At 61.9% G+C, this 25985-nt stretch overlaps 3 protein-coding genes across 8 annotated transcripts in view; 2 read left to right on the top strand and 1 right to left on the bottom strand.

The window, feature by feature from the left end:
* The first annotated feature begins 838 nt into the window (after positions 1-838).
* On the top strand, positions 839-12202 carry LSM14B (LSM family member 14B). 3 transcript variants are annotated; one of them, XM_019426374.2, is made up of 10 exons: positions 843-1164; positions 2891-3054; positions 4140-4275; positions 5034-5150; positions 7118-7285; positions 7535-7612; positions 7835-7996; positions 8317-8467; positions 10233-10418; positions 11001-12202. In XM_019426374.2, exons 1-9 carry the CDS (start codon positions 1038-1040, stop codon positions 10402-10404), a joined length of 1275 nt encoding a protein of 424 aa, XP_019281919.1. In that variant the 5' UTR covers positions 843-1037; the 3' UTR covers positions 10405-10418; positions 11001-12202. The 3 variants fall into 3 exon arrangements, with proteins under 3 accessions (XP_019281921.1, XP_019281920.1, XP_019281919.1); XM_019426376.2 differs by lacking the exon at positions 5034-5150 and having other exon boundaries at positions 839-1164; XM_019426375.2 differs by lacking the exon at positions 7535-7612 and having other exon boundaries at positions 840-1164.
* A 1617-nt stretch (positions 12203-13819) lies between these two features.
* Positions 13820-19607, bottom strand: PSMA7 (proteasome 20S subunit alpha 7). Its single transcript, XM_019426372.2, has 7 exons — positions 19389-19607; positions 17113-17239; positions 16436-16560; positions 15641-15763; positions 15062-15181; positions 14440-14502; positions 13820-14030 (listed from the first exon to the last, which is right to left on the bottom strand). The coding sequence occupies exons 1-7, from the start codon at positions 19482-19484 to the stop codon at positions 13938-13940; spliced, it is 747 nt and encodes a 248-aa protein (XP_019281917.1). The 5' UTR covers positions 19485-19607; the 3' UTR covers positions 13820-13937.
* Positions 19608-19900: 293 nt separating this feature from the next.
* SS18L1 (SS18L1 subunit of BAF chromatin remodeling complex) overlaps positions 19901-25985 on the top strand; it is a 31072-nt gene continuing 24987 nt past the window's right edge. For 3 of the 4 annotated variants that reach the window (XM_053890078.1, XM_053890083.1, XM_053890081.1), the window contains exon 1: positions 19901-20072. In XM_053890078.1, the coding sequence (XP_053746053.1) occupies positions 20004-20072 (69 nt within the window). In that variant the 5' untranslated portion in view covers positions 19901-20003. Of the gene's footprint in view, positions 20073-20453; positions 20527-25985 lie in introns of all 4 variants that reach the window. The other variant, XM_053890080.1, reaches the window with a different exon arrangement.

The raw sequence follows: 25985 nt of genomic DNA, 5'->3' as shown, positions 1-25985 counted from the left end.
CCCCGCCTTCAACTCCCTGGGCAGGGACTCCCGAGCCCCCGCCTCCACGTCGCAGGCAGGGACCCCGAACCCCCCCTTCACCCCGCGGGTCAGACACCCTGAACTCCGCCTTCACCTTCCGAGACAGGGACTCCCGTCTCCCCGCCTCCACTCGTAGGCAGGGACCCAAACCTCGCCTTCGCCTCCCGGGCAGGGACCCTGAACCCCGCCTTCACCTCGCTGGACAGGGAGACCTGGCCCCTGCCTCCACGTCACGGTTGGGGACCTCGGCCCCCGCACCCCGCCTCCACGTCGCGGGCAGAAACCCGCAGCCCTCGCCTCCGCCCGCCCCCCCCCCCCCCCCCGCCCCGGGCAGGGACTCCGGCCCGCCGGTGCTTTAGAACGGGAGGAACGGGACACACCCCGGCCGGGCGGCCTTCCAGCCCAGCACAGGGGAAGCTCTTCTGGTCTCTTCCGCGGAGACGCTATGGAGCTCGGGGACTGCTCTCAGGAACTGGCGCCCAGGGCTTCGCCGCCACGCTCCGCCCCCCGGCCCCGCCCCTCCAGCATGGCCCCCGCCCCCTGCCTGCGCACGCGCGCTCCGCCCCTCCCGATTCCCACCCCTCCCCCCGAGCCTGCCAGCCAGGTCTCGTGCTCCCACCCCGCGCGGGGCCCGCCGGGAGTTGGCCGAGGAGGGGGCGGAGAGCCGGGGGAAGCCCGCCCGGGCTCACGGCGCGTGCTGCGCAGGCGCGGAGAGCGGGCCCGCCCCCAGGCAAGCGGCGCGGCCATATTTAAAGGGAGGCAGGCGCGGCTATCCAATGGGCGGCGAGCGTGCGGGGGCGGGGCGTGGCGGCGCGAGGCCCCGGATGTGGCTGCTGCGGCCCCTCCTCCCCCGCGCTCCCCTCAGAGCCCCCGGCCGCGCGCCGCCGCTTGCTTGCTGGTCCCCGCGCAGGCCCGTCGGGCGACGGTGAGGAGGCGCCGAGGCGGAGGAGCGGGCGGCGGCGGCGAGGCGACCGCGCGGAGGCGAGCGGGCCAGGCCCAGCCGGGCGGCCGCCGCCATGAGCGGCTCCTCGGGCACCCCGTACCTGGGCAGCAAGATCAGCCTCATCTCCAAGGCGCAGATCCGCTACGAGGGCATCCTCTACACCATCGACACGGACAACTCCACCGTGGCGCTCGCCAAAGGTAGCGGCCCCGCGGCCGCCCCAACCGCCCCGGCCCCCGGGCGCCAACAGCCGGTGGGCGCCGTCGCCCCCCCCACCCCCTCCGGGCGCCCCCCACCTCCTCGGACGCTTCCTCCCCCGCGAAGCTCCCCCTCCCCCGCCGGGCTCGGCCGGCACAATGGTCTCCCCCGGCCCCGGCGGCGGGTTATTGTGCGCGGCCGGCCCGCCCAGCCCGAGGGTGGGGAGGGGAGGTGGGGGCGGGTCCAGCTCCCACTGCGCCGCCCCCTCCTCCGCGCAGCCCACCTCTGCAGGTGGCTGGCCGGTGCTGCTGGGCTGGGCGGAGGGGGCGGCGGGCGCCGAGATCCCGGTCCCTGCGGAGGAGGGGCGGGGCGAGGGGCCTGAGGCTCCCCGGGGCCTCCCCAGAACGCTACTCCTGTGAGCCCTTCTGGAACCTATTAAGCAGCTGGGGCCTTGAGCCTGAACAAACACCACGTCTTAATGGAGCCTCCTGCCGGGAGAGGAGCATCGGTCGACTGCTAGGTGCCCCCACTTAAAGCGCTCTCCTGCCCTAATGCAGACGTTCAGTCTGTGGCTTTCCCCTTTTGTGGCCGACCCTTCCCTGGAGGCGCCGTGAGCACCCTGAAGCCCCCGCCAGACGTAGAGGCAGGAGGCTGGAATGTGGCTCTAGGGGAGTCCAGAATCTTTTCCAGGCTTGTAGAGGCAGGAGGAGGTGGCTCAAAGTTTCTTTGTCTTCATCCTCCGGGGGAAGATGGCGAGTGTCCTTCCCTTGCCTCTTGGAGAGAAGTGCCGGGTGCAGCCAGGGCTGCAGAAACCCTGGGTGTTTGATGGGTGTCGTTGGGCCTGTGAGGGTCAGGGCACGGCGTCCCTGTTTCCCACGTCAGAGGGAGCCTTGGGCCTTCAGGACGCAGTCATTCCAAACTCCGGGCATACCTCCTAAAGTCTGGCGCTCGAGTTCTAGGAGAGACCAATTGCGTGGCTCCAGGAGAGAATCCAGAGTTGCAAGGTTATGTGTTGACGTATACCCTTGGCACTTGAGTGTATCTGGCATGCCATCCCCGTTGGAGAAACTGAGGCCCAGAGCCTCTGGTCCTTAGCAGGAGTTGTGCTCAGATTAGATAGAGGCTGCTTCGAGCCCCGCTCTGCCCGCAGAGCCTGAACCCTGCTGGGAAGGGTGCATACCCCAAGAAGGCCTTCGGGCAGACCCAGGCTGGCGGTGGTGTGGGTCCAGGCTCTGAGCCCACTTCTCCCGTTGTTTCTGTGAGAGCTCCTCCCGGGGAGGGTGCGGGTAACAAGCCCACAGGCTTCTCGCCTAACAAAACAAACTCCCAGGGGTGACGTGCGGCGAGGTTTCAGGCAAAAAGCAGCTGGCGGGCTGTTTAATCTCAGAAGTCGGGTGTAGAGGGGTGTTCTGCAAAGTGGACTGTTTGCTCAGGGCGCTGGTCCTCCTGTGCTCACACTTGAGAACCGTCAACTTCGGGGGACTGTGGGCCTCGGAACTTGTTAACTTGTCTTTGGGCCCCAGAACCTTCTGGAGCGTTGCCAGCCGGGGTCTTGTAGGCATCGTGCTCTGGAAACGGGGGGGTGGAGTAGCCGTTGGGAGGTGGACCGAGGGTGGTGTGCAGGGCAGGGCCGGGCACAGAGTGCCCGAGGGCTGCAGTGCAGGAGGATGGATTGAACGCCCTTGGCCGAGGACGACAACCTCACCCTTCTCTCTCTCAACTCCCAAGTGAGGTCTTTCGGTACCGAAGACCGTCCCACAGATAGGCCGGCCCCCCCGCGAGAGGAGATCTATGAGTACATCATTTTCCGGGGAAGCGATATCAAAGATATCACCGTGTGTGAGCCTCCGAAAGCCCAGCACACGCTCCCGCAGGACCCTGCTATCGTCCAAGTAAGTGTGCTGCCCTGCTCCCGACGTGGGCACGCTTTCCGAGAGGTGCCGCTTTCCAAGTGGAACTTGGTGTCCTCTGTCTGGCGGGAGCGCTCGACTCGAGGAATAGCCTTTCAATGAAAAGTGGTTTAATTTCTGCGCAGGCTGTTGCTGCAGAAAGTCTTAACCTCAGCTTGCGGTGTCGTGTGTTGTAGAGAGAGGCTCTCCGTGTGTGCGAGTGTGTGTGTGTGTGTGTGTGTGTGTGTGTGTGTGAGAGAGAGAGAGAGAGAGAGAGAGAAGGGGGTGGTGCTTCTAGTCTTCCGGGGAGGCTTGGGGAATCACGTTTGTCCTTACTGTTGGGTCGAGACAGCAGGACTTGCTCTCCTGACGTCGTCTGGATTTTAAACCCCAGTGTCGTGGGACATGGACCTTGCGGTTCTTAGGCCGTATACGTGCCTCCTGCGTTAGGGCAGAATTTGCCCAGGATTACCGGGGAGCCTAGCTTAATATTTTCTTGACTTGCACATCTGAACATTCATTGGTCGCTCCGAGGCTGCTTCTGCGGGAGGCTCTGGGACTGAGGGCGCTCCCTGGAAGGTAGCATGCTTGGGGGGGCTCTGGGGACATGTGGAGAAGCCCCGGGCCAGACCTATGAAAGGTCTGGAGGGAGACTTCTCAGAGACTTCAGAAGAGGCAAGTACCTGAGTCAGGCCTCGGGGCACAAAGAGGTCTTTGGGGAGCAACAGGCAGCAGCGTCCCTGAGGGTATGGGGACCGGAGAGGTGTCGCACGTGTGGGAACTGTGTGGCTGGGCTGCTGCGTGTTGGGGCCAGGGCCAAATCTCGGATGGCAAGTCTGCCCTCTTACAGAGGCTAGACTAGGGAACGACAGCCGGTGGGGAGCCATCTGAGGGGTTAACCGAGTTAGGGGAAATTCCGGTTAGAGTGACCCGGATGGGCGGACCTGGCTACGGGATGTGGGCAAGGCAGCTCTGAGCTCCCTTAGGTGGTTCTGGAGGCTTTGGCCCGCGACCCCGGGCCTCCAGGAACACAGGCAGACAAGTCTGACTGCTCTGCGCTGCTCTCATCTGTGTGTCTCGTTGGTCAGTCTTCCCTGGGCTCGGGCTCGGCCTCCTCCTTCCAGCCACACGTGCCTTACAGCCCCTTCAGAGGGATGCCGCCCTACAGCCAGCTGGCTGCCAGCTCTCTGCTCAGCCAGCAGTACGCCGCTTCCTTGGGTCTAGGTGAGTAACCTGTTTCTGTCTGCTAAACTCGCGCTGTGATCTCCAGGAGGCGGGGCGCAGACCCTGATCGTGGGGACACCCTGTTCCTGGCCTGTTCTGCTTGTTCCCGCACGCTCAGCACGGCACTCAGTGCAACTTGAACCAGTTAGAACGCCGGCTAACTCTTCAATTGAGAGTAAAAGAGTTCGTCTGACTTTGGGGACAGATGAGTCAAATCAAAATTCATTTGAAACGTCAGCCTGGGTCTGGGTGGAAGTCACGGCATGTTTGCTTCAATAAGAAACAACTGGTTTTGTGATTACGGATGGGCTCTAACTATTGACACCTTTGGAAGCCCGTAAACGCAAAAAGCTGAATCGATACCCATCCGTTAGGCATTTTGCTGTCCCTGCTTTGCTCAAAAGTTCCGTCCCCCGAGGTGGATCGATCCTGGAATGAGGTTCTCTTCTGCACGTGTAGCGTGACGGTCTGCCTGGCCCCGGACGCAGCTTTGCGAGGCGTTCAAACCCTGGAGTCGGCAGGCTCCTACCCCAGCCCGGGGCTGTGGGCAGGCCCTGCAGACCTGCTCTTGGGCCGCTCCTGAGTCACGCTGTCCGGACTGCTGCTCTGCCTGGCTCACGGTGTTTCTAGAATAGGTTTGTGTGAGCCACGTGTCCCGTGAGAGGTTGCTTGGCTCTTCCGAGCTTGCTGGCCACGGGGCCGGTGTCTCGTTACTTACTTGCGTACTTTCTCTTTTGCTCTCCTCTGTCTTCCTTTAGAGAAGCTGGTGAGCCCTCCAGCCTCGGCCGCAGCTTCCAGCCCTAGCTCTTCTCCGTCTCCACAGCCCGCCTCAGAGCTTGACGTGTCCTCAGAGCCACATCAGCTCACCTCCAAGGGTAACCGCAGTCGGGGAGAGCTGCATGCTGTCTTGCCGTCCTGAGAGCAAGGGGGTAAACCAGTAGCCCAGAGCGACAGTGGCTGTAGTAGATACTTTGCCAAGCCCGAGGGTCAGTTCAGCTGCTTCCATGTGGTTCAATACGTAGTCGTGACTTACTAACGAGCTCGCACGGTTTTAAAGAAGGCGTTAGAAAGAACTGACCCGGAACTTGTTCACTCCCCGCTGGGTCCAGGGTCCGCTTGGACCTGGATCGAGACTACCGAATGTGGGAAGCTTTGCACAGAAAGCCTTTCCCTGGGGTTTCAGCTGGCCCAGAATGTGTTCTAGATTGCCGGGTGACACCGCAGGGGAGCGTCCCTAAGAAACTCACATGCTGTTCTGGGAGCCGCGTGGCATATTCGTCACCCTTCCGAGAGGCCTCGGGTGTCTTTCTAACGTGAAGCCCCGTTAGAGTTGGGAGACTCGCTCGAGCAGGTGAACGGCGTGGGCCAAGTGACCAGCTTGTTAATGCCGGGGTGCACTGCCTGTCTCAGCTGGGCCGTGGCACCTGTTGGGGCTTCTTGGTCTTTCTCGATGTTCTTCTCGTTTCTCTGAGAGCCGAGGTTCACGTGCCTGACTGTCTGGGTAGAGCGCCATGCCCTGCCCTCCCCGCTGCGGAGGCTCCGTCCAGGGTCGCACCCAGAGCATCCGTGCCAGTCTGTTATTTTGCACGTGTTGCTTTCCGTTCCCGCACGGATGCCAGCGTGTCCCTGACGTAGCAGCAGTGGTGTTTTTGCCCAGTTAGGGTTTACGTTAGACGGTTTGTTCTCTGAACTGTTGGTGTAAAGCTGCTCTCGGGGGAGGGTAGTTTGTTGATGGTTTTCGTTTTATCAAGGACGGGTGAGCCTGAGTCTCTCCCCCATCGAGTTGGAGTGTGGCAGGAGCAGCGGGCTGTGTTCCCGGGAGGGCCCTGCTGGGCAAGGTGGCAGGCCGGGGAGGGGGCTCCAGCGTGGTCCTGTCACAGGACACCTGCGCGCGCCAGTGTGCGAGGCCGTCCGGCTTGCCTTGGGAGCTCTTCTCTTGATCTGGTCGTGAGGAAGGTTTCACAGTAACTGCCTTAGTTTCTGTCTCACGTGAAAAACCAGAAAGCTGAAATAGCCAGTTTTCACGCGTAATGGGCCGTCTCTCCTGATGGCGACCTCCGTGCTCAGGGCCCAGGTTTTGTGCCTCAGAGCTCTGTATGCCTCCGCCCAGCCCCACAGTGCCCTGTTTAGACGGTACAGGGAGGGGGGGAGGGGGACGGACCAGTGTGGGTGGCGTGCCCTCTCCCCCTTCCTGCCTCAGAGGACACCTCGGGAGCTGGGACCTCCGCCGAGGGCTGAGACTGCAGCGTCGTAGGGACAGACTCTGGTGCGGCCCCACCACCAAGGGCAGCCTGGGAGCCTTGGTCTCCTCAAGATGCGCTGCTTTTCTGTAGTCGGGTCTTATCGCATCATTCTTTTTGGTTTTGTTAATTCCTCAAGCAGAAACGACCGTGTTCTAGAGCTTAACTTTAAAGAATGACCGTTTACTAGAAGATCCCAGACTGGGATGGTTCTTGTCCAGTGTGGACCAGAACAAAACAAATTCCCCGACCGTGAATTTGCCAGCACTTTGGAACCAGGGAGCCCCCTCGGGCTTAGAGCTTGTGTGGTTTTTGGAAAGCTGTTTTCTAAACCACCTGGGAGGTGTTCGTTTCTGGCAGAGTGTTTTTGTCTCCTCGGGGTTACCTAGGTTGGGGATCGGGGGCTCAGGGCTCCCTGGTGAGCTGGCCTTGTGGCCGGCGGGCTAGTCACGGGAGGGGATGGTCCGGGAAGCTCTGCCAGACTTGGGAGAGTCTCGAGGTGGTGCCTTCAACTGCCCGGCCCGCCACCCCGAGGGAGGGGCTGGAGGGCCGTGAGGTTTTCTCCTCTCTGGTCTTCAGCGCTCCTTCCCTTCTCGTCTCAGGAGCTGGTTTTCCGTCCGTCCCAGTCGGCAAGAGCCCCATGGTGGAGCAGGCCGTCCAGACTGGTTCTGTCGATAACCTGAATGCCAAAAAGCTGTTACCTGGCAAGGCCACCGTGGGGATGCAGCTGAACGGGCGCCCGGCCCAGCCAGGCGGCAAGGCCACCAGCGGTACTTGTCCCTTCCCGTCCTGGTGTCCGCTTCACCGCCTCAGAGTGGCGCCCTGCTTCCTGGGGTTCTCTTTTCTGTCTTCTTTCTGTTTCATTCAAAAGCCCGCACCCCCTGCCCCCCATCGTAAACACCGCGTGTTCTCGCAGGGCCTGCCCTTGCTGCGTGGCCCCTGTGCTCGCGCCACCCCGCTTCCGTCGCTGGGCTCTGCTTCGGTGGGCGCTTGCCTTACTCTTTCCTTTTGCGCCTTAGATGTAGTTCAGCCGACAGCTGTGCAGAGTCAAGGGCAGGTGAACGACGAGAACAGAAGACCTCAGAGGAGGAGATCAGGTAACCGCTGTCGTTGCCACCTGAGTTCCGGGGAGCCGCGGGCCACCCGGCTGTGCTCCGCTTCCCTGCTCGCCCCTCTGCTTGGTCTCTGTGGGTGACGGCTTTGGGGTGCTGGGGCTCAGTGTCCGCTTCCGTGTGCCTTGTCCCCTCTTTGTCACCCATCTCACTGGAGTAATGTCAGCTCGGCGGCTCACCAGTCACGGCTTTCCTTCCTTCCCCCAGGGAACAGACGAACGAGGAATCGCTCCAGAGGGCAAAACCGCCCGACTAACGTCAAAGAGAACACGATCAAGTTTGAAGGCGACTTTGATTTTGAGAGTGCAAACGCCCAGTTCAACAGAGAGGAGCTGGACAAAGAGTTTAAGAAGAAACTGAATTTTAAAGGTGTTTGGCGTTATGCAGAGGGTGCCCTCCCCACCAAGGAGTGTCTGTAGCTGCAGGTGCAAGACAGATGGGTGGGGGCGGGGCAGGTGTGGAAGCGGCGCCATCTAAGGAATTCCTGAGTGAGGACGAGGCTTGGGGTAATGCGCAGACTGCTCGTGGGTGAGGATCAAGCTACACGGCTGGGGGGGGTGGGGGGCCCTTCTTCTGACACAGACGACGACGAGCCATCCCCCACCCCATGTGCTTGGCCTGAGGACAGCTGCCCAGGGGCCCGCCCTGGCAGAGGGAGGCATCACCGTTTACTCTGCTTCTCTCTGCAGATGACAAAGCTGAGAAGGGGGACGAGAAGGACCCAGCGGTGGTGACCCAGAGTGACGAGGCTCCTGCTGAGGAAGACCACCTGGGGCCCAACTGCTACTATGACAAGTCCAAGTCCTTCTTCGACAACATCTCTTCTGAGCTCAAGACCAGGTCAGGGGGCCTGGTGAGGGGGCCGGGCTCGGGGCTGGCGAGGCCTGGATGAGCTGGCAGGAAGACACTCATTCTGCCTCAAAACTCCGGAGCCTGGGCCATGCTCTCTTGAAGACCAGACTCCCGTCTAAGTTCAGGACAAACCTAAGATCCTCCTCCTGTTTCTGCCGTGTGAGTACACCGGTCTCGGTGGCACCAGCAGGTGGCAGCGCGGAACCCCTGACAGTCACAGGCGCCTGAGGGTCGGACCGAGGTCCGGCCTCCGCTTCCATCTTGGCTCTGCTACTCTTTTGTCCACTGCGGCTGAGTTCGGCACCATGCTCCCCAGCTGAGTGATGGGTCGTTCGGTCACACGCCGCCTTGTCCTGGCAGCCGACCCGGTGGCCTGAGGCCCTTGCTGCCTGCAGCAGCTGGCCTGCGTGTTCGGCTCCCGACTGCTTGAGGCTGGGGACCTGGGCGTGCAGTTAGAGCCCCTGGAGACTGGTGCTCAACGGTTACCCTGCGAGCAAGCTAGACGGTATAGAAGGGACAGGCACAGAAACCCGTGTGCACTCATTCTGCGAACGGAGTGCCAGACACGCTGCTGGGCATCGAGGGCACAGCACACGCTGGGGCCCTGCTGTCCTGTGTTTCTATCCCAGCAGGGAAAGTAGAGAGTACGTGTGTGAGTAGGATAGAAACGCGTCCGGGCACGGGCAGGAGGAGACTGGGCAGGGCCTGGGGGCGGGGGGAAGGTAAAGGTAAACCGAGTACGGAGGTGTCACACCGTGTGGTGCTGGGAGCGCTCGTGGGTGGACGGAGGAAGCTTCCGCACACGGGCCGCCTGCCAGGCGTCCGCCGCACGCCGGAGCAGAGTCCCAAGAGAGGCGGTCAGGGATGAAGGGGGCGCGTGCGAGCAGGGCGAGTAGGCCACGGTGATGACCAGCTTGCGTGCCGGGAGCTGTGGGCGGCTGTCCAGGTTGGAGCCGGGGGCGGTGCCGGTTGACCTCTCCCCCGTCTCTGCCGAGGATGCCGAAGGCGGGCAGAGGGGCCGGTGGCCCACCCGGAGGCCTGTGCAGTAGTCCTGGGGCCTCGGAATCGGGTGGTGGCGGCGGCGGAGGAGAGCTCGGCTGCTGACTCTGCTTTGCAGGGGGAGCGGACCGGGTTTGCTGACAGGTTGTGAGGGGAACCACGGCGACCGTCGGGGTTGTCGGGCTGGGCGGGTGGAGGGTGCAGCTGCTGGCTCTCTAAGCGAGGCCGGGGGGGGCAGTGGAGCGGGAGCTCTGTGCCTGTAAGCGGACGTGGGGCCCTCACCTGGGACACAGGTGGGTGCTGGCCGCATCCTCAGTACGAAGGGCGCTGGGTGGTATGTGGTGTCCTTGCCATGGCCCCACCGTCCCCAGGGTGTAAGCCTCATATTCTTGGAGATCCCGTTCCATCTAGCCCAGCCCTCTCCTCACATACTAGAAACTTCTCTGGAGGGGTCTGTGGTACGCTTCGGGTTTCGGAACCTGCACGGGCACTGCCTAGTGTCACGCACTCACCTGTCGATAAAGGCAGGAGAGTTCATGCTGGGCAGCCCCGCCCGGTGAGCAGCAGACCCTGTTGGCAGTGTGGCCGGGAGCACCCGCAGGGTGGGCTCTCCGGCTGCGGGGTCCTGACTGGGTCACCCCCTCTGATGGCTCCGCCTGCCGGTCCTTCCCCCACACCCCCTCCCTGTGCTGGCTCAGGAAGCCGTGAGCAGATGCCGGCTGCAGTCGGTCTCACGCACCTGTCTGTGGTCCAGTTCTAGGCGGACTACGTGGGCCGAAGAGCGGAAGCTCAACACGGAGACTTTCGGGGTATCGGGAAGGTTTCTTCGTGGCCGTAGCTTCAGGGGTGGATTTCGAGGGGGCAGGGGCAACGGTACAACCCGCCGCAACCCGACTTCCCACAGAGCTGGGACCGGCAGGGTGTAAGGATGGGGCCGCAGGTGAGTGACGGAAGGGGGCTTCCGGATCCGGTGGTGGGAGGGCGTTGGGGGGGCACTGCCTGTGGGCACCCTCCTCGGGAAGAGCTTAGGAGTCCTGGAGCCGGCGGCCCTGGCTTCCAGCAAGAGGAGGAGCCTGCGGGAATTGGGGCCAAGATGCGGGCCCCGGCCCTCTGAATCACCTGGGGGGCTCCTAGGGACGGCAGGCCCCCGAAGTGCGGGTCCGGGTGTGGGGGCTGGGCGCGTGCTACTGCAGTGTGGTCGGCAAGGACTGCCGTCACCAGCTGGCCTCCCTGCCCCGCAGGGACCCCCAGGTGCGCATGAACAAGGTCCCATCCACCTGTGTGCCCTGTGGGTCTGGGCGGGCAGTGGGCTGCAGGTGTGCCCAGTGTGTACAAAGGTGATTTTCATCGTTGATTGGGACTGGAAAGTCTGGGGAGCCCTGGCCTGACTGGGGTGGGAGGGAGGTTGAGCACCCTCGTTCTCCCCAGGACCCTGTGTGCCTGGCTCCTGCTGGGGGGGGCGGGGGCTGCCGAGTGGGACGTGCTGAGCGTGCTCACGTAGTGTCTTGTCCCTTTCTTGCAGGTGCCTGCGGAAGCAGCACAGAAACGAAGCTGTGTCTGAGGTTATCGGAAAACGCTGCACTTACTTGGGAGACGTGGGTCACTTTGTTTACCGAGTTTGGAAAATTCCCGTACTACTACTTATGTTTTGGACTTAATTGGACTTGGACGTGGTCTGAGTTAGAACCACTTGTTTGGGGGAAGTATTCGTGGGTAACCTCTTTGAGGTATCTTGGCCTGTCTTTCCTCTTTAGTTGCACACAGCCTAATTCTAAGGTTTTGGTATTTTGGAAAAAGGTTTCTAGAGCAAAAGCTTGATCCTCACTTTGTGACTTTTTTGTGTGACAGCTTTGACTTTTTTAAAGTGGAACCAAATCTCATTTGGCAAATGTGGCAGCCAGTTGCATCTTTATAACCCAACTGGCCTCTGGTGCTGCTGGCCTGGCACCCCCCAGTGCCGTAGGTTGGGGTCTCAGGAGTCAGGCAGGGCCAGCCTGGGGACGTGCGGGGGTGGGTGGGCCTGGGCAGGGAGAGTGGGGGTGTCCCACGGATCATGTTGTAGAAACAAACCAGACAACCCTTACATCCAGAGCCGTGATGTCAAGGTTGAGGGCTGGTGGGTGGTGGGGGCGGGGTGTGGGGGGGCTAAGTCCTGGAGGCTTAGGAAGGGGTCCTGAACGTGAGCTAGGAACTGTTGCTCAGAGCCCGGCTTCCATAGGAACCAGGGTTGGGGACCAAAGCCCTGTGGTGTCCCCACCCTTCCTGCCCCGTCCCTGCCATCCCCTGACCCAGGCCAGTCACTGTTGGACTCTGGCCACCGTTCAGTGTCTCATCCACTTGGAAATGAGCCAGTCTTTTTTGCAAGGTCGGTTGACCGAGAACATATTTCTTCTTGATTGTAAATAGTTCTGTGTTTTTGTTTTACAGGTGGGTGGAGGGAGGGTGGGGAATATAAATTTGTTGCATGAGTAAATGGGTCAGACCTTTAGTATAAGCATGCGCCCTTCTGATGGACAGGGCATTGTGTTGAACATAAGCACCTTGGTAACTAAACCCCTTTAAATAGCTATAAAGGTTTTAGTTCTGTATTGATTCAGTTACTGTAAAAGCTTGGGTTTATTTTTGTAGGACTTAATGGCTAAGAATTAGAACCTAGCAATGGGTTGCTCTGTTGGAGTAATGTAAATTGTAATTATAAATAAACGTGCAAACCTTTAAAACTTTCTTCTCTGCTCTGAGAGTAAAATCGTTCTGTGGGTTGTGCTGCTGGAGTCCTATCCTGTCTGCCGTGCCCGTCCCGAGGCAGGAGCTGTTCAGGCCTCGCGCTAGTAGGCTCCTTGGCAACATCTGCTCTCGAGTGACATTGACCCGGCTGGTCTGGGTAAAGGGCATGAGCCAGCCCGAGTGTGCAGCGGGCCAGCTTCCCAGAACAAGGGGCTCTGCTCTCCAGACGTGGGACAAGGGCTGGTTCTAAAAGCTCTGTCCGCAGTAAACCTGCTTGGGAGATGCCCCGCCCCCCCACCCCAGGCTGCTTGGAGCTCCCGTGTCCTCTGTGCCCTGTGGCCTGTTCCAGGGCTGGACCCCGCACCATCCAGAACAGCAGACGTGGCTGTTTGGACCGAAAGCGCCCCGCATCACTGAAATGGGTTTCTGGGGGTCTTTGAAAGGCCCGCCCCATCCACCGTGTCACCGCTCCCTCGGTGCCTGCCTGTGGTTCCGCTGGGCCCGGAGCAGGCCCAAGCAGCAGGGGGCTGGCCTGCAACGGCACGGCACCGTGGTCAGTTTCACAATTTCAACAAGCTCTCAGCAACCTTCCTTTTTGGGGGAAACAACTAACATCCTTGGCCAATAAAAAGTTAAAATCTTCCATAGTCAGGTGCAGGTAGCCATAACACGAAAACTCCACGAAGTAGGTGACTCAGCGGTCGCACTAGGCAGGTATTTCCTTCAGGCGATCTAAATATAGTCTCGTCACAGTTTACCACAGTGACTAACTTCACTACTGACGCTCTATGCTGACGTTTTGACAATTCTACATTTTACACTGAGCTCAAAACGTATCTGGGCGTTTTTACTCCTTTCTAGATTGAATATATATGTGCCATTCGGTGAGAACCCAGTGAGGGAAACTGCAGACGGAGGTGGGAGCAGCGCCCTGGAATCCCAAGGGCACAGCCGGCAGGGCAGCCGGCCCAAGGACTCAAAGAGCCCTTTGTGCCATCGCCCGGTGGGGCAGGGATGCCCGACGGTGGTCCTGTCACCGGGACTGGTGGCAGAGCTTCCTGTGAAGCTGCGAAGCTGCGGGGGTGAGGGCGAGGCTGCTGCTGGCTGGAACCTGGAAGGGCCATCTCTGGCTGGAGAGCAAGCACAGGGGACAATCGGCACCAGGAACTCAAGGGAGAGCACACAAGCGCGAAGACTCGATCTAGGGAAACCAGAAACGACTCGTTCTGAACACGGCTGCTGCTCTGTGGGATTCTGAGTGAAAACCAACTGGGCGCCGCGTGTTCCCTGACGTGTGTCCGTCAGGAAGGAACAAGGTCCGTCTGCTAGCCCCTCTGGGAAGAGAAACTCGGGAGTCTCGGCGTCGGTCTCTAATGCCGCGCGCCTGTCTACAGCAGCCGTCACGCTTGGCGTGCGCTCCTAGCACTGCTGGACTCCCAAACCAGAAAGCTGGACGCCCCTGGCCTGCCACCAGTAGCCTGGCGACTTCGAGACTGGCGACGAGAGCACAGACGAGAGCGCACACTAAGGAGAGCGCTCGGACGCAGCGAGGGGAAGACCCCCTTTCTACAGAGCCGTCCTGATTGCACCCAAGAGACACACGCTCTGAAGAAAAGGTTAACAAATAGGAAGTTTATTGCAGGACCCTTGGACAGTAGATGAGTGTTGGGAAATGCCTATGTATCACTTTGAAAATCCATGATTTGAATTTAAAAATCAATTCAAGATTTCATCATCATGATGCTTTCTTCTGTTTCTTCTTTTCGTTTTCCTCCTTCTCTTTCTCGATTTCAGCAACATACTTCTCAATTTCTTCAGGATTTAAAATCTACCAAAGAAAGTTTACGGTTAGCCTCCAAAGCACACAAGGCACCAGGGAACTGGCACCCCCTCCAGGGAGGAAAGCTCTGGGGCTCCGGCCACGTGCCCCTCACAGCAGCTTCTAACAGAAAAACTAGGGTGTGCGCGCCTGACCCGGGTGATGCCAGTCAGCTTGCCGCAGGCCCGCGGCAGCCTTTCAACGTGCCCAGCAGCCACGCGAGCCCCAGCCTCCCCCGGAGACCCACGCGATGATGCTTACTCTTCCACTTGTTTGTGGGCAGCCTCGGGAAGAAATCTCCTGGAGCACAAGCGCCACAGGAGTAGGGTCCCCGTTCCCACCACCGCCTCCCCCCCGCCCCCGCACCATCCCTGGGGATGCTCCAGAGCGAAGGACACCAGACGACCTCGGTGATTACCTTGAGGGGTTGATCACGTCTCATGACAGCCAATTCAATGTTTTTGCCGCCAGACTGAACCACCTTGGAAAGCGAAGAATAAGGCCAGGCGCCTACCTGCATGGCACCAGCACCACCCGCCCCACCACCCCCGCTTCCACACAGCAGCTAGGCTCCCAGCCCCCTTGGCCCTCCCCCCCCCCCGACCCCGCCCAAGCCCAACAGCTGGACGCCAGCCTGGCCTTCTGGCCACTCCCCTGCCTCTTTGGCTTTACCTGCCAGCATCTCCCAAGTGCTGACGAAGCCCAAGGCCACAGCTCCCAGCCACTAGTCCCCATTCTCATCCCCCAATCTTAGCAGCGGTGTGCTCTGAGTGGAAAGTTCCACACCTGCTGGCTCTCGTCCTGCCTCTGCCGCTCCTCACCTGAGCGTGCCCCCGGACCAGCCACTCGGTCCTTGATTGCCCCAGCCGCATGAGGGAGCTGACAGCAGTGGGGCAGGGCCCGGCCGAGCAAGCCCTGGGGCGCCCAGCATTACCGCCGGCGGCCTCACCGCCCCCGCTCCCACTGCCTGCACACAGCCACCCACTTCTGTGCTGTCCATTCCGCCCAGCCCAAGCACCAGATTTCAAATGCAAACGTACTTCCAGGAGGGCCTTGATAACCAACTTAATGGTCAGGTCGTCTGTCTCGATGGCTTCGTCAGTGTAATTCTTCTCCAGAAACTCACGCACGGACTTGGCGCCCCGGCCTATAGCATTAGCCTGAAAGAGGAACGTGTTCTACGGTGCAGGGCACGACAACCCAGAACCAGCCCGAGGACAAGACAGCAGCTGCCTGGGCCAGCCGTGTCAGAGGCAGCCTGGCCCCTTGGTCCTGCCCTATGGACTCCTTTCCCCAAGAGCTACTTGGAACCGGTGCTGATCCTTAGCCACGAGTGGGATTCTTCTTTGTTACTGAAAGACACGTGGGTGACTGTACTGCGTGCCACATACCCCCATCGCTCCCTATCCTTGGACATGGTCTCGAACAGCAACGTCTAAGGACTTCTTCGCTCTATCGGCAGGAGCGTCACAGAACAAACGGGTAGTGAGTACGCGTGCACGCGCACCAGCAGGACACGGCCTCCTTACACCAGCAGGAGACCCGGTACCTTCCAGTGGCCTCTGCAAGTTTTTACTGGCAAGACCGCCCGAAGACCCTCTGTTTTGTCAGGGCCTCACCTTCCAGGCATGGTACGTCCCCGAGGGGTCCGTCTGATAGAGTCTGGGGGTGCCGTCAAAGTCGAAACCCACAATGAGGGCGGAGATGCCGAACGGCCTGCGCCCATTGCTCTGCGTGTAGCGCTGGCGGGAGAAGGAACATGTTAATGCCTCAGCACGAAAGGCCCCGGGGAACCCACCCTAAGTCCTCTTTCTCTCTCTCTCTCTCTCTCTCTCTCTCTCTCTCTCTCTCTCACACACACACACACACACACGCACACGCACACAGCGTTCTCAACAGCTGAGCCTTCGCTGAAGGGATGGAGACATTCAAGTTATCTGCAGTTCCAACGATGAGGGACGTGAGCCCGGACTGCTCAGCGGTCCTCCTTCTCTTGTGCAGTTTGGCTCAGAAAGGTGTGCAAGACCTGCCCACGACCGAACGCATCGTAGAGCACAACCGAGGCCGCTGGAACCACTCTGACAACACACGCGCTTTGGCTACACACTTGACTTTAAAATGACCGGCACGTCACCAGAGGGTGGAGGTCGCTCTCAGCTCCTCCCAAATGCTTGGAACCCAACCATTCAGGACATCAAGACAGAGACTATCATGTCCCTTCAGAAACGTGAACTTGGACCGTCCCACGCCACTAAACGCAAACGATGCCACCAAAGTGGGTAACCTACGGTAAGTTACATTTGCACAAAGATCGGGACTGTGCGTGGAATTAGAGCAGTTTTCTGATTCCCCTGAAGGGACCTCTGCAAACAGGTACACACAGGTACCATGAACTACTGTGGCGGGATGCCCACCTGTTTCAGGCTGGCGATGTAGCGGGTGATGTACTCCACGGTGACTGGGTCCTCCACGGTCAGCCGGTGGCTCTGGCACTCCACCCGAGCCCTGTTGATGACTATCCTCGCGTCCGCAGTGAGCCCTGCAACAGCAGAAAGACTGCCACCGGAGCCACGCCTCATCGGCTCCCATCGGGGATGGCACGGGTCACACGACCACACGGCAGTTACATACTCCAGCCAGTCCTCTGAAACCCAGCTCTCAGGTCATCTGGGTGATGGACGCCGGGGTGATCATCCCCTGGCTGTGCACAGAGGCCTCGGACAAGACACGTCAGTCCCTAGGTTAGTTTACGTAAATTGGGATCTTGCTAGAGTGGACCTGCACGCAGGAGCTCGGGAAGCCACGAGAGTGCCCGGGGCACACAGCATGCCCCACAGCAGGGAACTGTGGTCGGGGAAAAGCAGGCTCGCCAGGCCCGTCTCCAGACTGTAACTGTGATCCAGTCACGCGCCAGCAACAGCAAAGCCTCCCACCCCCGAAAGCTTTGGTGAGGCTGGCAAAGGTCCCAATCGACTCCTTTTCAATGACTTTAGTTTCCCCACTTTCTAGATCTTCCAAGAGCCAACCCACTGAGACGGCCTCCAAAGTGCTAATAAGGGCCTCTGAGGACCAGGGCACCGGCCCCACTCACCTGCGAACGCCATGCAGACGTTGTCATCCAACGCGCAGATCTTGCGGACGGTTCTCTCATCCTGCAGTTTGGCCACTGATTTCTTCTCCACGCCCAGAACAACGATGTCCTTCCCTCGCACACCGACCTTCGATAAAAATCAACACGGTGCTTAAGAAAGCAACGAGAGGTTTTGCCATCAGGCTCAGGGCGCTTAGCAGATGGTAACCGGGACCTGCGAACACCCTGGGGGTGGGGGCCCCACGCTTCGCAGATCACAGATACTGACCCATTTCTGGCAGAGCTGGCCCAAGTGTCACGACCTGGGCGCCCACTCCTGTGCACTGAACGTACTGATACGAAGTCTCAATTACAACACAATAACTGTTGCGTATACACCTTCAACCGGGAGAATCAGACACATGCAAGGCTTTGAAGCCTGAGATCCTGACATTTGAGACAAGTGCCCCGAGAGCACTGTTTCTGTAGTTGTGAAGCATATTCAAACCCATGCTGGGGGCACCTGGGTGGCTCGGTCAGTCAAGCATCCAGTTCTTGGTTTCCACTCAGGTCATGATCTCCCAGTGGCTTGTGAGATCGAGCCCCCGAGTCGGGCTCTGCGCTGGCAGTGCAGAGCCTGCTTGAGATTCTGCCCTTGCCCTGCTCACGTGTGCACACACTCCCTCTCTCTCAAAGTAAAAAAACATTGAAACAACAATATCAACCCCCCCCCTCCGGCACACCTGTGCACAGCTCTGGGGAAGGCCTGGTTTGCCCTCAAGTGGAAGGACAACTCTTAACAACTATTCCCGGGAACTAGCTTGCTCTCTGCATATAGCAGATACCGTAGAGGGGAGGAGGGCGTATCGGAAACATGGAAAAATCTCCCACTGGCCAAGTGATCCCTCGACCCCGTCAGGGCAGGAGCGGATAGAAATGGGGCAACGCTCCAAGGAGCAACACGTCTCAGCCCAGAGATCTCTCAGCCGAGGCACTGCCGGCCCTGGGGCTGCCCTGCCCACCTCTACCCCTAGATGTCAGCGGGCAGCACTTCACAGGCAAAGAAACAGGTCTGCACCCGTTGGCAAACACCCCTTGGGGCGCAAAATTCCAGCCCGCGCCCCCCACCCCCACCCCCAGCCCCAGGCCATGGTGGAAAAACACCGATCTGTGTTTCTGACTTCAAGGCTCTTCATGCTCTTAGGGGGCCCTCCAGGTTCCCCTGGGAAAAGGGAGCCAGGCTCAGAGATGCTGGGAGGATTAAGCAAAGTCACCCTGGCTGGCCCGAGGGAGTACGGGGGCCGGGGAGTGTCCAAGCAGCTCCTCTCCCAGTGCTCTTTAACCCGAGTTGGGCCAGAAAATGGATTTTGGACCTCAATTTCAGAAGAGATTCAGGAAACGAAAGCACTTCATCGCCCAGAGCTGTGTCCTTTTTCTCTGTGCGCGCGAACCTCCGAGACAGGCAGCAGGTAAGAGGAAAACCAGTAACACCAGGAAAGACCCACAGGCGTCTCAAACGCATCCCCCATCCAAAATTCAAATGGTGGCCCAAACTTCAGATCTGTGCTCAGATGGCAGCAGGAGAATGATCGCCACGCTGCCCGACCCGGTGGAGGGCTCCCGGTGGCACCGCCGCCCCGGAGAGCCTGCTTCCCTTTGTTCCTGAAGGGCACCTGGGCTTCCAGGACCACTGCCGTCCCCAGTGGGGAAGTCCCCTGGCCGGGACCGCAGGGGTGCGGCTCACCTAAGTTGCTCACGGACGTGAGGGAGTCACCGAGCCAACAACGACCCAGCCCTGCTGCTAGGTGCCCGCGCCCACGGCCCAGGGCCCAAGCAGGGCCCTGCAAGGGTGACCCGCCAAAATGGCCGTCCCACGGCCGCTCATACACCCTGGAGACGCCCGAGGGAAACAGAAACCGGTACTCCAAGGCTCAGCGCTCACACCGAGCGCGCCGGCCTCGCGAGCGCCCGTGCGCAGTCACTGGCACACAGGTAGCACTGCCACCCTTCGGTGAGAACCCACCGGCAGGAGGGCAGTGGCCCCAGACTCTCCTGCGCCCGCCTGCGCGGCCGTCCCAGCATCCGCAGGTCCCAAACGGGCCCCCGCCCCGCTTCCTTCAGCGACACCAACGATCCCGGGGCTCCACGAGAGCCGCCCGAACAAAGCGCATCCCTACGGCGGAGGCCGTGAGCACGGGCGAACCCGGGCCGACCCCGGGAGCCCGGCGCGCACCAGCGTCCGCCGCCCCGCTCTCGCCACCCGCCCCGCACGCCAGGCCCCGCCGGCCGCCGCTCACCGCGGTCGAGCCCTTCTTCACGGCCTCCTGCGCGTACTCCACTTGGAAAAGGTGGCCGTCGGGCGAGAAGACGGTGATGGCGCGGTCGTAGCTCATGCCGGCGGCGCGGCGGCGGAGCCGGGGAAAAGCGCACACTCACGGCCGCGCGGCCCGCGATTCACGACGCCTCCGCTCCCGCGTCGCGCGCCTGCCCGCCCCCGCCGCCGCGCACTGCGCTGCTGGCGTCCGGCGCCTTACGGCGGCGTCGGGCGGCGTCAGGCGGCGTCGGGCTGACGTGCGCGCGCGTCGGGGCGGGGCCGGGCCGAACCACCGGCGACGGAGAGCGGGGGGCGGCCCGGTGGTGGAGGGCCGGGCGCGGGGCGCAGAGCGGCCGACGCGGGGCGCCGCCGGGGGCTCGGCCTGGGGGGGCGGACGGCGCGCGGGGGCGGCGGCGCGGCGGGCCCGGGGGCGACGCAGGGGCCGGCGGGGCGGGCGAGTCCACGGCGCGGCGCCCCCCGCGGCCCCCGCCCCCCCCCCCCCCCCCTCCCCAGCGACTGCGGAGAATGAGCGCCCGGGGCCGCCGAGCGCCGCCGGAGCAGAAGCCCCGAGGAGCTCGGGCAGATCCCGCGCGCGACCATGTCGGTGGCCTTCGCGTCCGCCCGGCCGCGCGGCAAAGGGGAGGTCACGCAGCAAACCATCCAGAAGGTGGGCCGGGGCGGGCGCGCGGGGCCGGGGCGCGCGGGGCCGAGGCGCGGGCTGCCGGCGGGCGCGGGGCGCGAACAAAGCCGGGGCGCAGCCGACGGCCGCGACCCCGCCGCCCCCCGCGCCGCCCGCGCCCCGCTCGGCGTGGGGACGGGGGCCCGGGCCCGCCCGGCTGGGCCGGGCCGGCGGCGGCCGGGGCGGCGCGGGCGGCGGCGGGGCCCCGGGCGCGCGGGGGCCCGGCCCTGCGAGGCCCGCGGGGGGCGCGTGGAGCGCGGGGCGCCGAGCCCGCGCGGCCCCGGAGCCCGGCCCGGAGCGCGGCAGCCCCGGGGCCGACCCGCCCGCCGCGCGCCGCGGCCCTTACTCGCGTGTCACATTGTTTTTCAGCCTGACACCCCGGCCAGCCTCCTCACCTAACAGAAACTTTACCGATTCGCTTTACAGCCTTTCCCCGCGTCCTGTAAGTTTGGCCTTGTGGTTTTACCGAGATCACGCTCACGTGGGTGTGGGGGCACCTTTACCAGAAGCCTTGCGCTTTGGGTCTGGGATTTTAAGACTTCTGTTTCTCCGTAGAAGGCAAGTTCAGAAGAAAATCGGTGCTAGCCATTCCCGTTTGCATTTTCTCGGCGTCTGTGGCAGCTGCCCTGGTTTCTTTTTCGCCCTGGGGAGTCTCGGGTCAGCGGTGCGCCTCGGTTCCCCACTAGCTGCTTCTCGCCGGCGGGGTTGGCCTTCACGACCGCCGCCCCTCTTGCTTAGGGGCTCGCCAGGACCTTGTGGACCTTGTCCTCTGCCTCTTGCCTGTCTGCAGACTGCCTTTGCTGCGGCCGGTTTTGGCGAGTGGACGTCAGCGAGCTGCCAACGGGAAAGAGAGCACCTGAGAAGGGGCAGAAGTGCGCAGAAGTGCGACGTTTGCGTTTGTTTAGTAAACACCGAGCACTTTCTGCATTGCCTGGCCCTGCTCGCCGGGCTTTGCGGATCTTAACTCTTTGTGGCAGGCAGGTACTGTGTTCGTTTTACAGATAGGGAAACTGAGGCATAGTGAAGACAAGCGTGGTTGCTGTTAAGAGGCTTGCGGGGAGACAGACCCGCACAGTGGCTCTAGGGTCACCTGTCGCCAGTGATTGTCGCCCTGGGAGCGCCTGGCTAAACACAGGGTCAAACGATTGGCTCAGAGGCACCCTCGGGCAATCCAGGGGGGTTTCCTGGCACCTTGCCGTTTTGGAGCTCGAATGTGATGAGCGCAGACACTGTTTCCAAAGCCTCTTTTGGCTCAGCACCCATCTAGCTATCTGCACTTTGCGCTCACGCCCCGTTAAAGCTCCCGGAAGTCTTTGGGCAAAACCGCGTGCCGGAGCGCCCGATGTCCCCAGGCATCAGGTCGCAAAGAGGGAAACTCGCTGACCGTGGAAAACGGGCCTTCCGTTTAGGCCCTCGCCTGATTTGTACTGACGGGATTGGCAGTCCGCGTATTACCTTGACGCTGTGGCAGGGAACAGGTGGGGGTCTTGCTGGCTGGCTGTGAGGGGCTGAGAGGTGCGGGTCTTACACCCACGCTCGGAGCGTTGAGGGAGGCGAGAGAGCAGGAAGTACACGGCTTGTCCTCAGCATCTATTTGAGCAGGACTTTGCCCGGCAAACTTCTGCTCGGCCTTCAAGGCCCACTCAGACATCCCCTCCCCCATTCTCTCTTGGCAGTCCTGTGGTAACTGCAGCGCTTTGACAGGTTGCTGGGGCTCCTGAGTTTGCACGTTACCGAATTATTCTTCGCTGTGTCCCTAGCCTGGCACGCTGCCTGGCACAGCTAGTGCTCGGTACGTACTAGAGCGTCTGTGACCCTGGTTCCACCAGTGGAAGCATCGGGGAGAGGCAGACGTGTTCATTTCCTGTGGCTGCCGTGACGTTGTCGTAGACTCGGTAGAAATTTACTTTTCATCCTCTGGAGGCCAGAAGGTCCAAAATGAAGCCGTGGGCAGGGCTGGTGACTTTCTGGGGGCTCTCGGGGAGGCTCTGCTGTTTTTCTCTGAGCTGCTGCTGCTGCGGGCTTGTCGACGCCTCACCCCACCCCTGCCTCAGCCTTCCTGGGGTGTTCTTCTCCGCGTGTATCTTTGTGTCCAAATCGCCCTTTTCTTTTAAGGACGCCGTTCGTAGGATTTAGGGCTCCCTCGACCTCAGTCTGACCTCGCCTGGACTCGAATACGGTGTAAAGACGTCGTTTTCAAACCTGGCCGCGTTGGCAGTCTCCGGGGGTTGGGACTCGAACCTAATATTTTGAGGAACACGGTTTAACTCGTAACAGAAGACGTGTCTGGGAGAGAGATTCCAGACAAGGAAAACCAAGGAGCGAGGCTAGGAAGGCTCTGGAAGATCCAGGGAGTTGCGGCGGTCCCGCACGTGGTCTGCACAGAAGGATGCGGGAGATTGAAGGAGTCGAGGGTGGTCCTGCCGGTGGTCCCAAACCGGAAGGGCGGGGAGAGCCAGCCTGGGGGAAGCCTGCGCTGAGCGCTCGGGAGGTTTCTCCGGTGGTGACCAAACCGTTTCGGTGCCGGGGCAGAGGGCAGCACGGCACTTGGGGGGGACCGTAGGGAATGTGACTTTGCCAGGGACCCTGAGGTGGAGACGGGCAGTGTCCCCGCAGCTGGCTAGCTGGCCTGCAGGCTGGGACCTGCATGGGCTGCTCTCTGCTGGTTCGGGACCAGGGGATCCCCGCCGCCCAATGCCGCGCTCCCACTGCGCTCGCAGGGTGGCGTGGCAGTCGCGTCCGTGGGCCGTGTGGCTGGGCTTGGGCACATCGGAGGGGGCCCCGGACACCAGGCCTTGGCTGCTGGCCAGGCACCTCTTAGTTTCTTGGCACACGGTAGTCGCTTAATAAACGTGAGTTTTACCGTCCCTGCTGGTGTCGTTCTCCTTAATTCGTTTTCTTGGCCGGAGGGTGGGAACGGGGTCTTGTCCCCGTGTGCCCCCGGCACGTTGTCCGGGGGGAGACAGGCTCTGCGGGAGCTGGGCACCTGGCGTGTCTGCCAGCGAGGGTCCAGTGCAGACGAGCGAGACCCCCGAGGGCAGGTGCCGGGCTCGGGATCTGCGCGTCAGGGAGGGGGCGGCATCAGACCAGCCCTGCGCCACCGCCCTTCGTGCCCCGGGGGCTGGGGGGCAGGGGCACAGAGGTGAAGGACGGCCGTCTGGGCTGGGGGCGGGTGCCGTACGTTCTCAGGCCTGGAACTCGTCTTCAAGAACACGAGCTGACTCGGTAAAGAAGGTAAAACTGGTCTTTTCAACAATTCGCCGTCCTACCGCCGCCAGCGGCTTGCGGATGCCGAGCCCCCCACCCCCAACTTGCCTAATTGACTGTCTTGGGCAGTTGTCACCGAAAGCCTTCTCCCCGGTGAGCACGGTCCCAGGCAAGGGAGGCACCGAACCTGTCTCTCTTTCCATCCCCGGGGACGGGAGGGGGCGATGCCTCCCGCCTCTGGTCCCGGGGGGGCCGGTCCTGGGGCCGGTGGACCCCGGGGGGCTGCGGGCGGCCGGGGCGCGGGGTGCCGTGGGTCTGCTCGTGAGGCCCTGAGTGCCGCCCCCGTGGGGGAAGTGTGAGGAAGCACCGTCTCCGGAGGGAAGAGCCGGGCCCGGGCCCTCTGCCCCGTGACACGAGGCCACGGGGCCCCCTCGGGCCGGAGGGTGAGGAAGCATCCGGGCGCTCCCCCGGCACGCGCCGGCCTCCCACCCTCGCGGTGCAGCCCGGGACCCGGGGACGGGGCAGCAGCCGGGGTCTGCCACGTGACACCAACAGGTGTCTCCACTGACGTTCTGGTGGCCCTGGCCCCGTGCCCCTGACCTGTCCCCCGGCCAGCGGGCCGGGGCCCGAGCACCTGGCCCGCGTGCGCGGAGTCAGAGGCCGGTTGTCCCGGGATCCCCGGGCTGTGACCGAGGCAGCGCCGCCCCCCCGCCCGAGGTGCGGGAGTGGGGGGACCCGGCGCCGATGTCCCCGAGTCCCTCAGGGCCCGTGAAGAGATCGGGCCGGTCTTTTCCCGCCCGAGCCGCGGCGGGCACCGTGACGTTTGCGGCGCCGACGTGACAGAAGCCAGAGGCTCCGGGGAGGAGGTGACGGATGTCGGTGCGGAGAGTGACCGCACTCCCCGGCGCCCCCCCCCCCCCCCCGCCCCCCGCCACGAGGCCGGAGCGGGAGGCGGCGGCGGACCGGGCACCGGCTCGGCTCCCGTCCGGGGAGCCAGGGCCCTTCCCCCCCGACGGGCCGGCCTGCTGCGGGCGCTCGGTGCGTGCGGGCCCGGCTGCGGCTCCGGCGGAGGCCTCAGGAAGCCGGGAGCCGCGGAGAGGGGTGCGGAGGGACCGCGGAGGCCGGCAGGAGGCGGGGGTCCCCCCGTGCGCGCACGGCGGGGGGCCGGTCACCCTGCTGGCCTCGGGGGTGGGGGGGGGTGGAGAGCGGCTCGGGAGGGTCTCGCCACGACTCGCCCACCACGGCTCCACCTTGACCTCTGGCTCGTCCCGATGGTATTGCCAGCCTTTCGAGTCGTCCCTCCTGGGGAAGCCTCGCTTGGGTCTGGTCGTCCCTCCTCAGGAAGCTTCGCCTCAGGATCCAATCATCTCTCCTCGGAAAGTCTCACTCGGGATCCGGTCGTCTCTCCTCAGGAAGCCTCCCCTCGGGATCCAATCATCCCCCTTCAGAAAGTCTCACTCGGGATCCGGTTGTTCCTCCTCAGGAAGTCTCACTTGGGAATCTGGTCGTCCCTCCTCAGAAAGTCTCCGGATCTGGTCATCCCTCTTCAGCCTCACTCGGGATCCGGTCGCCACACCTCAGGAAGTCTCCCCTCAGGATCCGATCATCTCTCCTCAGAAAGTCTCACTCGGGATAAGGTCGTCTCTCCTCAGGAAGTCTCCCCTCAGGAAGTCTCCCCTCAGGATCCGATCATCTCTCCTCAAAAAGTCTCACTCGGGATCCGGTCGTCCCTCCTCAGGAAGTCTCCCCTCAGGATCCGATCATCTCTCCTCAGAAAGTCTCACTCGGGATCCGGTCGTCCCTCCTCAGGAAGTCTCCCCTCAGGATCTGATCATCTCTCCTCAGAAAGTCTCACTCGGGATCCGGTCGTCCCTCCTCAGGAAGTCTCCCCTCAGGATCCGATCATCTCTCCTCAGAAAGTCTCACTCGGGATCCGGTCGTCCTTCCTCAGGAAGTCTTCGGATCTGGTCGTCCCTCCTCGGGAAGCCTCCCCTCGGGATCCAATCATCCCCCTTCAGAAAGTCTCACTTGGATCTGGTCATCCCTCCTCAGGAAGTCTTCAGATCTAGTCGTCCCTCCTCAGGAAGTCTCCCCTCAGGATCCGATCATCTCTCCTCGGAAAGTCTCACTCGGGATAAGGTCGTCCCTCCTCGGGAAGTCTCCCCTCGGGATCCGATCATCTCTCCTCAGAAAGTCTCTCTCGGGATAAGGTCCCTCCTCAGGAAGTCTCCCCTCAGGATCCGATCATCTCTCCTCAGAAAGTCTCTCTCGGGATAAGGTCCCTCCTCAGGAAGTCTCCCCTCAGGATCCGATCATCTCTCCTCAGAAAGTCTCTCTCGGGATAAGGTCGTCCCGCCTCAGGAAGTCTCCCCTCAGGATCCGATCATCTCTCCTCAAAAAGTCTCACTCGGGATCCAATCATCCCCCTTCAGAAAGTCTCACTTGGATCTGGTCATCCCTCCTCAGGAAGTCTTCAGATCTACTCGTCCCTCCTCAGGAAGTCTCCCCTCAGGATCCGATCATCTCTCCTCAAAAAGTCTCACTCGGGATCCGGTCGTCCCTCCTCGGGAAGCCTCCCCTCGGGATCCAATCATCCCCCTTCAGAAAGTCTCACTCGGGATCCGGTTGTCCCTCCTCAGGAAGTCTCCGGATCTCGTCGTCCCTCCTCAGGAAGCCTCATTTGGGATCTGGTCG

This window comes from Panthera pardus, unplaced genomic scaffold (genome assembly GCF_024362965.1).
Source record: "Panthera pardus isolate Hobbes unplaced genomic scaffold, ASM2436296v1 HiC_scaffold_25, whole genome shotgun sequence".
Taxonomy (NCBI): Eukaryota; Metazoa; Chordata; class Mammalia; order Carnivora; family Felidae; genus Panthera; species Panthera pardus.
Note: the sequence above shows the minus strand (reverse complement) of the source record. Positions and strands in the feature narration are given on the sequence as shown.

Coding starts and splice junctions, on each gene's coding strand:
- LSM14B (XM_019426374.2), top strand. CDS start 1,038: ATGAGCGGCTCCTCGGGCACCCCGTACCTGGGCAGCAAGATCAGCCTC. Junction 1,165..2,890: donor CACCGTGGCGCTCGCCAAAG/GTAGCGGCCCCG, acceptor TCAACTCCCAAG/TGAGGTCTTTCGGTACCGAA. Junction 5,151..7,117: donor ACATCAGCTCACCTCCAAGG/GTAACCGCAGTC, acceptor TTCTCGTCTCAG/GAGCTGGTTTTCCGTCCGTC.
- PSMA7 (XM_019426372.2), bottom strand. CDS start 19,484: ATGAGCTACGACCGCGCCATCACCGTCTTCTCGCCCGACGGCCACCTT. Junction 15,764..16,435: donor ACATCGCCAGCCTGAAACAG/GTGGGCATCCCG, acceptor TTCTCCCGCCAG/CGCTACACGCAGAGCAATGG. Junction 14,503..15,061: donor TTATCAAGGCCCTCCTGGAA/GTACGTTTGCAT, acceptor TCGCTTTCCAAG/GTGGTTCAGTCTGGCGGCAA.